The 12344-nt window shown below is 59.5% G+C and overlaps 1 protein-coding gene across 1 annotated transcript; it reads right to left on the bottom strand.

Moving 5' to 3' along the window:
• Positions 1–3001: 3001 nt before the first annotated feature.
• On the bottom strand, positions 3002–6525 carry NPTX1 (neuronal pentraxin 1). The gene is made up of 5 exons (XM_084492369.1): positions 6052–6525; positions 5730–5937; positions 5211–5455; positions 4942–5121; positions 3002–4859 (listed from the first exon to the last, which is right to left on the bottom strand). The coding sequence occupies exons 1-5, from the start codon at positions 6502–6504 to the stop codon at positions 4638–4640; spliced, it is 1308 nt and encodes a 435-aa protein (XP_084348495.1). The 5' UTR covers positions 6505–6525; the 3' UTR covers positions 3002–4637.
• Between the last annotated feature and the right edge of the window lie 5819 nt (positions 6526–12344).

Genomic DNA, 12344 nt, shown 5'->3' with positions numbered 1-12344 from the left:
GGGCTGCCTTGGGCTGTGCTGCCTTGCTGGTGTTCAGTTTTGCTATGAAACACCTCTGATGTAACTGCACATAGCCCATCACCTCCTCTCACCCCTCTAAAGCTGAGCTGTGCCCACGGTGTGGGGAGAAAAGGCCGGGCGGAGGGGCGCGAGGCGCCTGTGCGTGAGAGTGGTTTCCCTCCCATGTGAGCTGCCAGCGAGAAGTCGGATCAGAGCTGTAAATCCCGGCTGTATCCTGCCCTTAAGAACTCTCCCTCGCCCCCGTCAATATTTCTGAGCCACCTCCCCACGTCGTGGGGCCTGTCCTCACGCAGCCCAAGATCTCCATCTGCTCCGCTACTCTCAAAGCCTCCTGGATTTACTGCACTCAGCGCTGGGGGATGCTGGGCTGGCTGTCACCAGCACCCCGGAGGCAGGGCTGGCTCCTGGGGCCGTTAAACAGCTCCGAGCCCAACAGCAGCAGCTTCCAGTTGCAGGGTGAGGCGTCAGGCTTGGTGCATCCATCCTACTGATGGGGCTGTGCTGCTCCTCTCATCTCGCAGGATCCTCCCTGCCTGTTCCTGGCATTGCTGCAGCGGTGCTGGGGGGCACCGGGGTGTGCAGGATGCACCCAGAGCTGCTGGGCTGTGCCGGGGGGGGCTGGGCAGGGGTGACTCCAGCCACTGTGTCCCCATGGAGGGGGGGCAGTGCCCACGGCTTTCTGTGGGGTCCTGAGGCGATGAGCAGGGGTTGTCACCCCCCGATGTGGAAGCCTCTGCTCTGCCAGCACCCGGTCCTTTGTGACCATCACCCCTTCACCAGCCCCTCTAGCACACGCAGCCTCCCCGTCTGCTGCCCCCCCCTGCGAGCCAGGCAGCCCTGCTTCAGGCACAGCGATGGCAGGAGGAGGAAAAAAAATAAAAATCCTGTTAGTGTAGGTTTTTTATTGCAGTTTGAATCGCGCTGCAGCATGCGCTCCAGCTGACAGCATCGCTCCCCTCTCCTGCAGGAGCGGGCGGGCGCTGGCGTTTCATCCCAGCGGCTGGAGTGACTGGGGGCTGGCCGGGGGGTGACTGGGGGGTGATTGTCACCCCCCCTGCACATCCCTGCTCGGAGCTGGGGGGGTTGGCAGCGATGGAGAACAATGCCGGAGCTGCCGCCTGTTCGCCGAGTAAAAATAGCATTCGCCTCGCAGAGATGTAGGCTGCTCCCCGTGCCACGGCACCAAGCAGCCTGTCCTTGGAGCAGCTGGGTCCCAGGAGGGGGGGAGAGGTGCGGGGTCTGCATCGGCACAGCTCCAGGAACCGGGGGTTGGGGGGCGGCTGCTGGAGGCCGAGGAGGGGGGGGGGCTCGTGGCGGCACTGCGTGGTGGTGAGGCTGTCAGGCTGCTGATCCGAATCGCTTCTACACCCAGAGGGATCTGAGGAACTGGGGAGGGGAAAACCCTTGGTTGCACCGCTCTCAACACCCCTTCTGTGTCCTCTGGCATCGCTCCTCTGATTTAATTCCTGTGCCCGCGCTGATCCCCCTCCTGTCCACCTACGAGCCTTGGCTGAGGCTCCCTTGGCAGCCCATCTGTGCCTTCTTTTTAATCACCTGCAAGAGTGACTGGTGAGTGGCGTGTTACGCTCCCAGCCTCTCCCCCGTGGGGCTCAGTAAATTGCCCTAAAACAGTTTTGATGGATCGTTTTACCTTTTGCCCCAGGAGGATTCCTGAGGCTGATGGTCTCCTGCCAAGGGTACCGAGCGCCTGTAATTCCGCATCTGCTTCTGGCCCTGGCTGGAGGCGCAGGACGCACGCTGGGTCTCCAGAAATGCCCTCAGACCTGCAGCGTGGTTCGAAGCAGCCTCCCACTCCCTCACCTTTTTTATTGCTGGCTGTATTGAAACATTGAGGCATCCTTAAAAGGACCCGGAGCAGCCACAGGAGCCAGCGTGCCGAGGGAATGCAGATTTTATGGTGGAGGGGCACCCACTGGGGGAGGAGGGGGGATCGGGGAACCCAGGTGCATGGTCAGGGGAGTCTGCAGCAGAGGCTGCAATGCCTGCAGCCATCGCTTGTGCAGATGCAGCCCAAAAGCCTGCAGGATTCTCACCACAGCTGTGCCCTCACCAGCCCCATGGAGCTGGGACCGTGGCATCCCCCTGGCCCCTCGAGCCCCGCATCCATGCCTGGGTCCTGGCTTGCTGCCTTCCCCGTCCCTTCCACGTGGCGACTGTCAGCACGTCGGGATGTGATGCTGGGACGCTTCCCCCTCACTGATGGATCTGTTCCTGTGGTTACAGCTCCACTCTCCAGCCAGCTGCAGCCCCTGGGGCTGTGCCACCTCCTCCTTGCTCTTACGGGGCAAGGAAGGGAGCGCCGGTGTCCCCAGGGGCTGGCGGTGCCCGGGGCTGCAGCACCATCCATCTCCCCTTCCATCTGCAATGGGCTGCGGGGGGAATTGTTCCTGCCTGGTTATTAGGAGCACGCCGCAGCCTTCCTACTTGTATCTTCAGTGCTAAAAGCAACTCATCTGGCAAGCCTGTTGTGCAGTGGGTGTGCAACAAGTGGGAATGGGCAGCAATAGCAGGAAATAATGCCACCTGCCCCGCACAGCCACGTCCCAGCCTCAGTGGCACGGGGGCAGCCGCTGTGGGGCTGTGCCCCAGCATCACCCCACACCCCAGGTGCCTTGTAGGGTCCCCCTGGGGCTAGGGTCACTGGCAGTGGGGTTGCAGGACACGGGTGTCGCCTTCACGGAGAGCCTGAGGAACTTTGGCTTCCAGCCCGAGTCTTCCAGCAATGAGGAAAAAAAAAAAGAAAAAAACACTGCTGTGCTTGCTGGTGCTGCACACAGCAGGGAAGGATGAGCTGTGGAGCTGCAGGTGGTGCAGGCAGCCCCCCGGGCACGGCTCGGCTCCAGAGCAGGCGCAAATCCCTGCGTACACCAAAAGTCTTCCCTGCAGAGAGAGGGGACCTGCCCAGGGGGGCCGAGCAGGGGCTGCCCAGGCAGCTGACAGAGCACCTCAGAGAGCCCACTGTCTTTCTTCACTCTTTATTGTGTAAAAATAAAGTCAACAATTCATGTAATCTCGGCAATAAAATGGAAAAAGCATGAGTATCAGTAGAAACAGTGCATTGTCAGAACTGCTGATGCGGACTGGATGCGTAGTATATCGTAACCCATTCAAAATCCAAAGGAGACAATAGCAAGTAATAGGAAATTTTACAGCTTTGGTTAGCAAAATAACGACAGATTGAGATACACTTACTCTCTCCCCTACTATACACTATGTACACTGCGTTGGTATCACACCCTTTTTTTTTTGGCAGATCAGACGCGAGCGGGACCCGAGCTTCAACCCTTTCGGCGGTCTCGTTCTCAGCAGGTTGTGCTTGGCGCGTTGCTGACGGGAACAGGTTCTTGAGAGCAACTCAAATTAACTCGAGATGGTTTTTTTTTTTTAAAAAGAGCACAGTTAAAAGACGCTGCCCTGAGCCGCAGTTCGTACCAAGGGAACTCGATCTGGTGTGCGTGTCGCTGCCCTGTGCTCCTCACCAGCGTCAGCCTCGGCCCCGTCCGCGTCGCCGATTTTGCCGTCGCTGGAGGTGGTCGGGGCGGCTCCGGAGCCCTGTGGGAATTCTCGGCCTCGTCCCCCTCTGCCCCTGGGGGGGCTGAGCAGGGGGGGCTGCGGGGTGATTTCTGCGATCTGTAGTACAAACCAGGAGTTTAGAAAAGGAAACCATACAAAATGCATTTATTTCAAAATACGCTTCTTTATCTCTTTTTTTTTTTTTTTTTCCTGTACTTTTTCTCAGGGAGCACTGCTTAATTCTATAATCTTTTTTTTTTCTTCATAAAAATACCTTTTTTTTTTTTATTATTATTGGTAATAAACTTCCTTTTACAGTAAGAGAAACAATATATTGTATTATCAAAAGCAGAAAGGCTTCAGACTTCTCAGTGGTAGCTAACCTTCCCGGGGACGGTAAAGGCTATTTTTTCACCAGCTACGGCGCGGAGGAGGCCTTGGGGGCTGCAGGCAGCGGCCGGGAGCACGTACCTGAGTGAGGCAGGTCGGGGAGCGAGGGGGCTGGGGGGGCCCCGCTCCTGCCCCCCGCAGCCCGGGGCTATGGCTGTGGTGCTGGGGGAGTGGTGACACCCGGGGGGGCGCAGGTTCTGCCCCTCCCGGGGCTGGAAGGAAAATGGGGGGGGTCCTCGCCACCTCAGAGCCCCAGCTCCAGGGGTGGCGAGGGGCCCTGGGGAGGAGCACAAGCAGGTTGGGGGGTTTGTTGTCCTCCACCGGCTCCGGAGTGCTGCCCCCCCCGGGGGTCTGCAGGGAGAGGAGCCCCGCTCCGCCGCAGCCTTTAAGGCGATGATGCCCGGGGCTGGAGCGGGGCCGGGCGAAGCGGGGAGCTGGATTTGGGGGGGGGGGGACATGAGGGGCAGGACGGGGCGCAGCCGCGCCAGGCCAAGGCACGCAGGCGTTGAAGGACGTTGGCAAGACAGAAACCAGACGGTCGTGGGGCTCCGGGGGCGGGCAGCCCCGTGGCTTCGTTCTCAGTTGTTTTTGCGCAAAAAAAAAAGAAGAAAAAAAAAAAAAAAAAAAAAAGGAGGAAAACAAAAATAAATAAAAGAACCCAATGAGGAGGCTTCTCTCGCTTGTCCGTGGCCCTAGTTGAGCTGGCGGCAGGCCTCGAAAGTCCACTTGGTGGCCCCGCCGTAGATGTCGATGTTGGCCTCGGCCCAGGCGATGACGTTTCCCGAGAGAGCCTTGCTGCTGCAGGTGGCCAGGCCGTACACCTCGCCGGGGCTCAGCTTACGGTCCCACACGTTGAAGTGGGCCAGCTCCCCCACGAAGGCCTGCGTGGCGTCGAACCCGCCGCCCAGCGTGTCCTGCGGGGGTGGCGGCTGTCAGGGCTGGAGGAGAGGGGCGGGGGGTACCTGGCAGGGCTCAAAGCCCCGTGCCCACCCTTACCTGCTCCTGGCCCAGCACCAGGACGCCCTGGGGCTTGATGGGGTGGTAGGGAGCCAGGTTCTCGCCGCTGCCCGTCTGCGTGCCGTCCTGGTAGGCCTCCCACACGCCGTCCCGCGTGGTCCAGGTGACGCAGATGTGGTGCCACTTGCCGTCGTTGATGACAAAGGGCAGCTTGGCCACCTAGGGGTGGGGGTCAGGGTGGTGGCGGTCCCCCCTCCCCGCGATGCCAGCCTCCCCCTCCCCTCCTAGCCAGCCCCCCGGTGCCGTACCTTGTCATTGATGAGGATCTCCATGGGGTTGTTGCCCCACTCGATGAGCACCAGCTCGTTGGCCTGCCCGGGCACGGCGTAGGAGAAGGGGGTGCCCATGCCGGGGGAGGCGCTGGATTTGATCCACATGCAGACGCTGAAGGCGTACATCTCGGGCAGGCTCTTCTTCACCTTGGCGTACATGTAGTTGGTGCGCAGCGGGAAGGTGAGCTGGAACCTGTCCGGGGGCCGGTTGTCCTTCTGGCCTGCGGGGCGGAGGCGTGCTGGGACCCCCCGCTACCCGCTGAGGGAGTGGGGAAAAATCTGCCCCCCTCCCCACCCCGTTATGCAACGGGCCTTGAGACAGCAGCAAGGAGCAAATCCCTCCGGCACGGCTCCGCTCGGGCCATAATCCCCGGCACGGCAGCGCCCGCAGCGCCCCCGGCTCCTGCCGCCGGCACCGGGTGGGCACCGGGTGGGCACCGGGGGGGGGTCCCGCGGGCAGCGGCCGGGGGCTCGGGGCGGAGGAGCGGCCGGTACCTTTCTCCAGGTCGCTGATGCGCTGGTGCAGCGACGTGAGGGTGCTCTCGATCTTGCCCCGCTCCTCGGACTCGTTCTTGGGGTTGAACTTGCCTTCCTCCAGGCTGTTCACCCGGGACAGGACCTGCTTCTCCAGGTCGTCGATTTTGTTCTGCAGTATGTCCTTCAGGTTGGTGGTCTGGCCGGAGGAGTTCATCCTGCTGAACTGCTGCAAGGAGCGAACAGGGGAGCGGGGCCGTTACCGCCGCACTTACCGCCCGGCTCCGCGCTCCGGGGGCCGCCGGCGGGACGGGGACGAGCCGAGCCGGGCCGGGCCGCGTACCTCCAGGTTCTCCAGGCGGGTCTTGAGGGACTGCAGGGTCTGCCCCAGCTGGCTCAGGGTCTCCGCGGCCGGCGCCCGGGACAGGTCCCCCATGGTGTTCTTGTTGAAGCCCGGCTGCCTCCTGCCGGCCCCGCCGCCCTTGGGCTCGCCGGGCAGCGCGTCCAGCACGCTCTGGCTCTCGCACCTGCCCAGCTTGGCCGTCAGCTCGCGGATCGTCTCCTTCTGGTTCATGATGGTCTCCTTCTGCTGCAGCACCGTCTCCCGCAGCTGCAGCACCGTGCTCTTCAGCTCCTCGGCCGAACCGGCGCCCGGCGCGGTGGCGGCGCACACGTCCCCGTCCAGCGGCACCGAGGTGCAGACGAAGCGGGTCTGCCCGAAGCTCTGCGCCCGGCCGCGGGGCGCCAGCAGCAGCGCCAGCAGCAGCGGGACCCCTGCGGGCAGCGCCGCGGCCATGGCGGGGCCGGGTGCGGGGCTGGTGCGGGGCCGGCTCCGCCGCTCTCCGCCGGGCCCACTGCGGCACGCGGCCCCTCTTATAGCGCCCGGGCGGGGCCGCGCGCCCTGACGTCAGGACGCGTGGAATCCCGGCCGCGCGGCGAGGGGGGGGTCCCGCGGGGGTGGGCGTGAGGGAGTGGGAGCGTGTGAGTGTGGCACTGAGCGTGAGTGTGAGTGTGAGCGAGTGTGAGAGGCAGCGGCAGCGTGCGGGGGCCAGAGCGGAGCGGGGGCGCACGGAGGAGCCGCAGCGGGCACCTGCGGGGGTGCGGGGGGGGGGCGTACGGGGGGCTCCCGGGCCGTGGGTGCGTGGCCGTGGGCGCCCGCCCGTGTTGCGGGGGTGCCCGGCTTTGGTCCGGGGGTGCCCGGTTGCCGCCCGGGGGTCCCCGGTTGCCGCCCGTCCCCGCGAGCAGCGCGCCCGGGGTCGGGGCTGCCCGGAGCGGCGCTTCCCCGGGCCGCCGCCGGGGGGGCCCCGCGGGCTCGCCGTGGCCGTGGCGAGGAGGCGCGGGGGGGGCGCGGACCTCGGGGCCGCCGTGGGGAGCGGCACGGCCCCGGCCCCGCTGCTCGCGGCTCGGCGAAGCGGCCCCTCGCCGCCTTCCCCCCCTCCCCGGTGCCGGGCAGGTCCCCGCTGGGGGCTCGGGGGGCAGAAGGGCGCCGGGGGAGGTCGGGGCGCTGCGACCCCCCCGGTCCTGGGCTGGAGTCGCGGCGCTGCTGTGGGTCTGGGACCTGTGGGCGAGGGAAGGCGCTCGCTTCTCTTCGTTTTAAGCAGGAAAAAATCCTCCGCAGGTGCCGTTTGGATCCGTCCTCGCAGCTGCCACCAGGACCGCCGCCTTCCTCACCTCCAGCGCACGGCCCTCGTCGGCGCGAGGTTCGCCCCTTGGAGCCGGGGGGGAGCCGGGAACGCTGAGAGCTGCGGGGCCCCCCAGCCCCAGCCCCCGGCCCTGTCCCCCCCGCTGGTTTTAGCCGTGACCCCGCTCTGTGGTGTTGCAGGTGCTGGGGCGGCGTGCTGCTGCTCCACCAGCCGTGACCTCGGACCTCCCGGCCCAGCTCGCCGCCTGCCCCAACGCTCTGCACTGCAGCAGCCCGTGTGGCTGGAGTATTTACATAACGCCAAGTTCTCCTGCGAAAAGTGAAGCAGTTTATTTACTAGCGAGGTGGGTCGGTAGAACACAGGGTCTGGCCGTGGAGCTGCAGTGGAGCCCCTCTGTGGCCCTTTCCCCTCTTCACCCCGGAGCTCAGACCTGATGAGCGCTCCTCAGGAGCTGGCGCACACCGTTTGCAGCCCGGTGACTCAGTTTGGTGCCTTTTCTGTTGCAGGCGTTTACCTAGCCCCGAGAGTTTTATGACACACCACCGTGGCACACAGCGCTTCCTTCGCTTCCTTCTCGCAGGCTTTCTCAGCCGCCCTGGGGAGGTGCGCTCCTCCTCCAGCAGGACTCTGCAGGTTACAGCTAAAGCAGCATTTCATGGCCAAACCCAGAGGCTTGAGGCTGCTGGGCACAGAGGAAAGCGTATGGCAAAGCTGTCAAATCCCCTCCTCTGTCTCGGTTGGGCACGATAAGTGATGCCCAGCCCGCGGAACTGGGTGCAGCACTGGGACAAAGTGGCCACGAAGCCTGGGAAGGCGCCAGTGGTTCTGCAGTGGCTGCACTGGGCTCCTGGGGCACTTTCATTGTCAAAACTGTCTCAATGCTTTCATGGCTTTGTGGACTGTGGGGTCCCAGAGCCTCGTTGTCCTTCCTGAGGCTTCTGCTTGTGACCTGGTCCTGCCTCTGCTCAGCAGTTCAGGGCCGTAAAGCCCGGGAGGAGCTCACCTCTGGTGCTGTGTGCTTTGATTCAGGACCTGCTGGGGAGAAGTCTGCATTTCCCCCGGGTTCTTTACTTCTGCCTTTATTGCACTGGTTACTTTTCCTCTTCTTTGCTCTCTGCGCCATACAGCATTTGGCTGCAACAAGACTGGAGCAGAGGCGAGTGAAGGAGGGGGACAGGCAGGGGAGGTTTTCTGGGCCGCTCTCCCTTTCTGTGCTGTTTTCTTTTTTTTTCTTTTCTTTTTTTTTTTTTTTTTTTTTTTTTGTTTTCCTTGGAATAGGGGATGCTGTGGAAAAGGCTGAAAAGACTGCAGGTCTAATTCTTCTGCCACAGGCAGGAATGCAAACTAAAAATAATGTTACTGCAGGCAATGCGATTACACCAGTGTAAACTGGTCTTAGAGGCAGCTGAATTGGTACCCACTGCTGTTAACATCTGCATAGTATTGACAAAGCTGCTCGTGTCACTGAACCAATTTAACTGGGAATCTTTTGTCATCCACAGTACATTATGCTGAGATGAGACCAAGGTGACAGGTGCAGTAAAATAAACACTCCGATACTATGGTGATGGAGACCGTATAAATACCTAGATAGGAAAAAACAACAAAGCTGCACTATAATAGATAAGCAAAATAACCCCCGTGCCTCCTAATGTGAAGAAAGAACGAGAAAATATGATCGAGATTTCAGCTTTTCCAGAATCACTGAATCATGCAGTAGGATCTGTTACTGCTTTTGCAGATTTAGGAGCTGTATGGGTATAATGGAATAATGGAGCCCCTATTATTTTTAACTCCTTTCTCGCCTCTTCCAAAGCGTTCTCTGTAGCTGGCTGATTTATTGCTCTGTAGATGAAAAGAGCTGAGCGCAGCTATCAGGGACCCTTGGAGATGATTTAGTTCTGAACAGGAGCCAGCAGGCGCATTTGTATTCATGATGGACACGTATAATTTTGGGTGGCCCAGGGTGCTCCCCCCAGGGACCAGGAGTCCTGGCTCTCCGGTGCCCTTGGCCAGTTGTCCAGTGCAGAGGTGCAGTACGTAAATATTCAATCTGTCCAAAGCTAACCTTTGTGTAAGCACGGCAGAGCTACAAATGCGTAAAGGACATTTTTTAAGTGGACAAATCTCTTTAATCCCAGGAGCCGGAGCCCTGGGGAGCAGGGAGTGGAAGCTTTCTCCTGTTTTGAAGCCTGCTGTACACAAACCATTCTCCTGTGGGGAATGCTGATTCTGCAGTTAAGTCTCCGCTGTGCAGTGGGAGCAATATGATCCATTATGGGATGGAGACAGCTTTGCGATGGGAAACATTATTGGGAAGACTTCACTGAGCGAGAAACCCAGCTCCTCCCGTTCATGCCTGCAGCTGCTGGGCAGCCGAGCCGCTGGCTGTGCCTCTGGGGCCCCCGGGGGCCACCCCCTGCAGCCCCACTCCTGGCTGCACCCCCAACCCCAGCGTGCTTAGGGCAGGACACGGCAGTGGAATGAGGCTGGTTTTTAATACCAGGGCTTGTTTTTTTTTTTTTGGGGGGGGGCACAGCAAGGACAGGACCTCTGGTCACACGGCAGCACCGCTGTCCACGTGGGTGCCGCGGGAGCAGGGTGCTTCCCAAAGCCCTTCGCCTTGTGCAGCCAGACGAGACGCCTGAAATGAGCACACACCTCTGAGCTGCTCCGGGGTTAGGTCTGGAGAATATATGCAAAATTTTTTGCTTTTTCTAATGCCTTCAAAAATTTACAGATCTCATTAGAACAGCCTGAGCATGGTGTGCAGCTAGTGCAAACGCACTGTTTGTAAGGCAGAGTATTCCCTCCTGTAGCAGGCAAACACTTTGGACTGGAGTTCTGAAATTTGCTGCATTTTGCTGCAGTCTTTCTTTGCAGATCTCTCCCTCTCTGTTTCTCTCCCTCTCTCACTCACACATTCGATCTCTCCCCTTTTTTCCTTCCCTTTCTTTTGTTCTTCCCATCTCAAAAGTCAGTTTCCTTCTAAATTGCCTGACATTTACAGCCAGTGAGAATGAAAAGTGTGTTCTCCGTACTGGTATGTCTCAGTGATGCTATAGGAACATAGGTCCTTTCATTGCAAATAATTAATTTAGCTATATATTGCATAACATCCTAAAAAGCTTTCTAGGGCAATCTCATGCTAGCTGGATGCACAGCTCCTATCAATATTACATTACATTTGGGTACAACAGTTATGAAGTTTCATTAAAAATTTAATTTGTGGTTTAAAACTGCAGCATTCCCTTAAAAGTGTAGCAGAGAAACCATTTTGGCTGCTTGAGGACTGATCTTGCATTAGCCAAAATCGCAGGGAGAGCTGCAGAAGGGGCTCGGATTCCGGGTGCTGCTCCCTGCGCAGGACGCGATGGGCTGGAAGAGGAGCGGAGCTCACACTTGGCGCCTGCCAATACCGGGCTCCTGCTGGGCTCCTGCCAGCTGCGAGAGGCTTCTTTGGAGAGCAGAGCTGAGCATTAACCTGTGCCTCTGGTTAGCAGCCACAAATGAGACAAAAAGGGGCCAGGTTCCCAGGTTTTCCGCTCTCACGGCACCCCATTTACCGATCTGGGGTCTGGTTTGTCTGGGAAGGAGGCGGTAACTCCCGAGGAGCAGTCAGAAAGGCGTGCTGGGCCCCGGGGCTGTAGGACAGGAGCTGGTCTGCCTCTTGTGCAGGCTGCCGGGGAATTAGCTGTGAGCCCGGGAGTCCCTAAGGAGAGGATGCTGATGCCTTTGTAGAGATCACAGCCAGCCTTCTCCACTGCCTTACACTGGCGCAAATTAAAAAGCTCTTTCCCATCAGCGGAGCTGTCCTGCTGCAGGAACTGGGGGACGGGAGGAGGACCAGGGCCCAGTATCATGTTTTGTTAATGAAGTTTTGTTGTGACTCTTCAGCAGCAGATTTGAATGGAGGCAGGTTTAAAACATCCCACATCCGCCTCTCAGTTTCGGAATTGATTTGTACAGTAATTTCCAGCCCTACCCGCGCATACGCACACGCATCAGAAGAGCCACCAGCTTGTCCTCCAAGACCATCCCTCAAGTCATTTCTGGCTTTCTGGGATTTACCTGCTGCAGGTGGCAGCGGGTGATGGATGCAGTTCCTTGGCCACACGTGGAGCTCCTGGCCCCGGTGGGCTCTGGCCCTGCTGCTGCTGCCTGGGGGGCGTGGGGCTGCAGGCAGGGACAAACCGTGACTCCGTTTCTCATAAGAAACCACACTGATGATTTTTTTTCTCTGTCCATAAAAGGAGGAGAAATTCCTAACCATCACGGGGTGTTTCAGAAGCCAGCACAATCCTGGTGTTTGCTTGAGGTCTCTGCAAAAGATCGCTTCCCTCCCACTACCGAGAGGATAATAATGGGGAGTGGGTTCCTAAATCCCTTAAGCTGCTTTGATAGCTTCAATATTTAGCTGTAATCCTGCTGCTGCCACCGTCCAGAAACAGCCCCGTGTCCCCGTGGCTCCGGGGCTTCGTCCCACCTTGCAGCGCTCCATTTTCACAGGAGAAAAGGCGGGGCAGGATGAGAGGAAAACATCAAAAGCCAGAGACACTGTTGTGCCCCAGTTTTTTTTCTGTGATTATTTATCATTTTTCGCAGTCTCCTGCTCTCTTTCTCCCACGCTTTCTGCTTTATTATGTTAATGTGTGTGGAGGCTGGGCATGCCTCTGTGTGCGCCTTCGGGAGGGATTTGAAGGGCGGATGGACAGGCAGCAGGATGGCTCTGGAGGGGCTTCCAAGTGCACGGGATGCAGAGGGGCAGCCTGTCGGAGTCGTGCCAGTCCCTGTGCAGGCACAGGTACACAGCAGCCCTGGAGCAGGGAGCTCTGCCCTGCAGCCTGCTCATGCCCCAGGAGAAGCTGGGCACTCCCTTGGTGGTGGGCGAGGGAACTGGCTGCCAGTGCCAAAGTCAATTTGTGTTGGTCACTGATGGTTCGGTTAAAACACAGCAAGATTGTAAGGGCAGTAGAGATAAAAATGCTCTAAT

The sequence above is a fragment of the Aythya ferina genome, assembly GCF_964211825.1.
Source record: "Aythya ferina genome assembly, chromosome: 18".
In the NCBI taxonomy this organism is placed as follows: domain Eukaryota; kingdom Metazoa; phylum Chordata; class Aves; order Anseriformes; family Anatidae; genus Aythya; species Aythya ferina.
Note: the sequence above shows the minus strand (reverse complement) of the source record. Positions and strands in the feature narration are given on the sequence as shown.

Excerpts from the sequence above, each read along its gene's own strand:
- NPTX1 (XM_084492369.1), bottom strand. The coding sequence starts at position 6,504 with ATGGCCGCGGCGCTGCCCGCAGGGGTCCCGCTGCTGCTGGCGCTGCTG. Across the intron at positions 5,456-5,729 it reads CATCAGCGACCTGGAGAAAG|GCCAGAAGGACAACCGGCCC; the intron begins GTACCGGCCGCT and ends TCCGCCCCGCAG. Across the intron at positions 4,860-4,941 it reads TGGTGCTGGGCCAGGAGCAG|GACACGCTGGGCGGCGGGTT; the intron begins GTAAGGGTGGGC and ends CCACCCCCGCAG.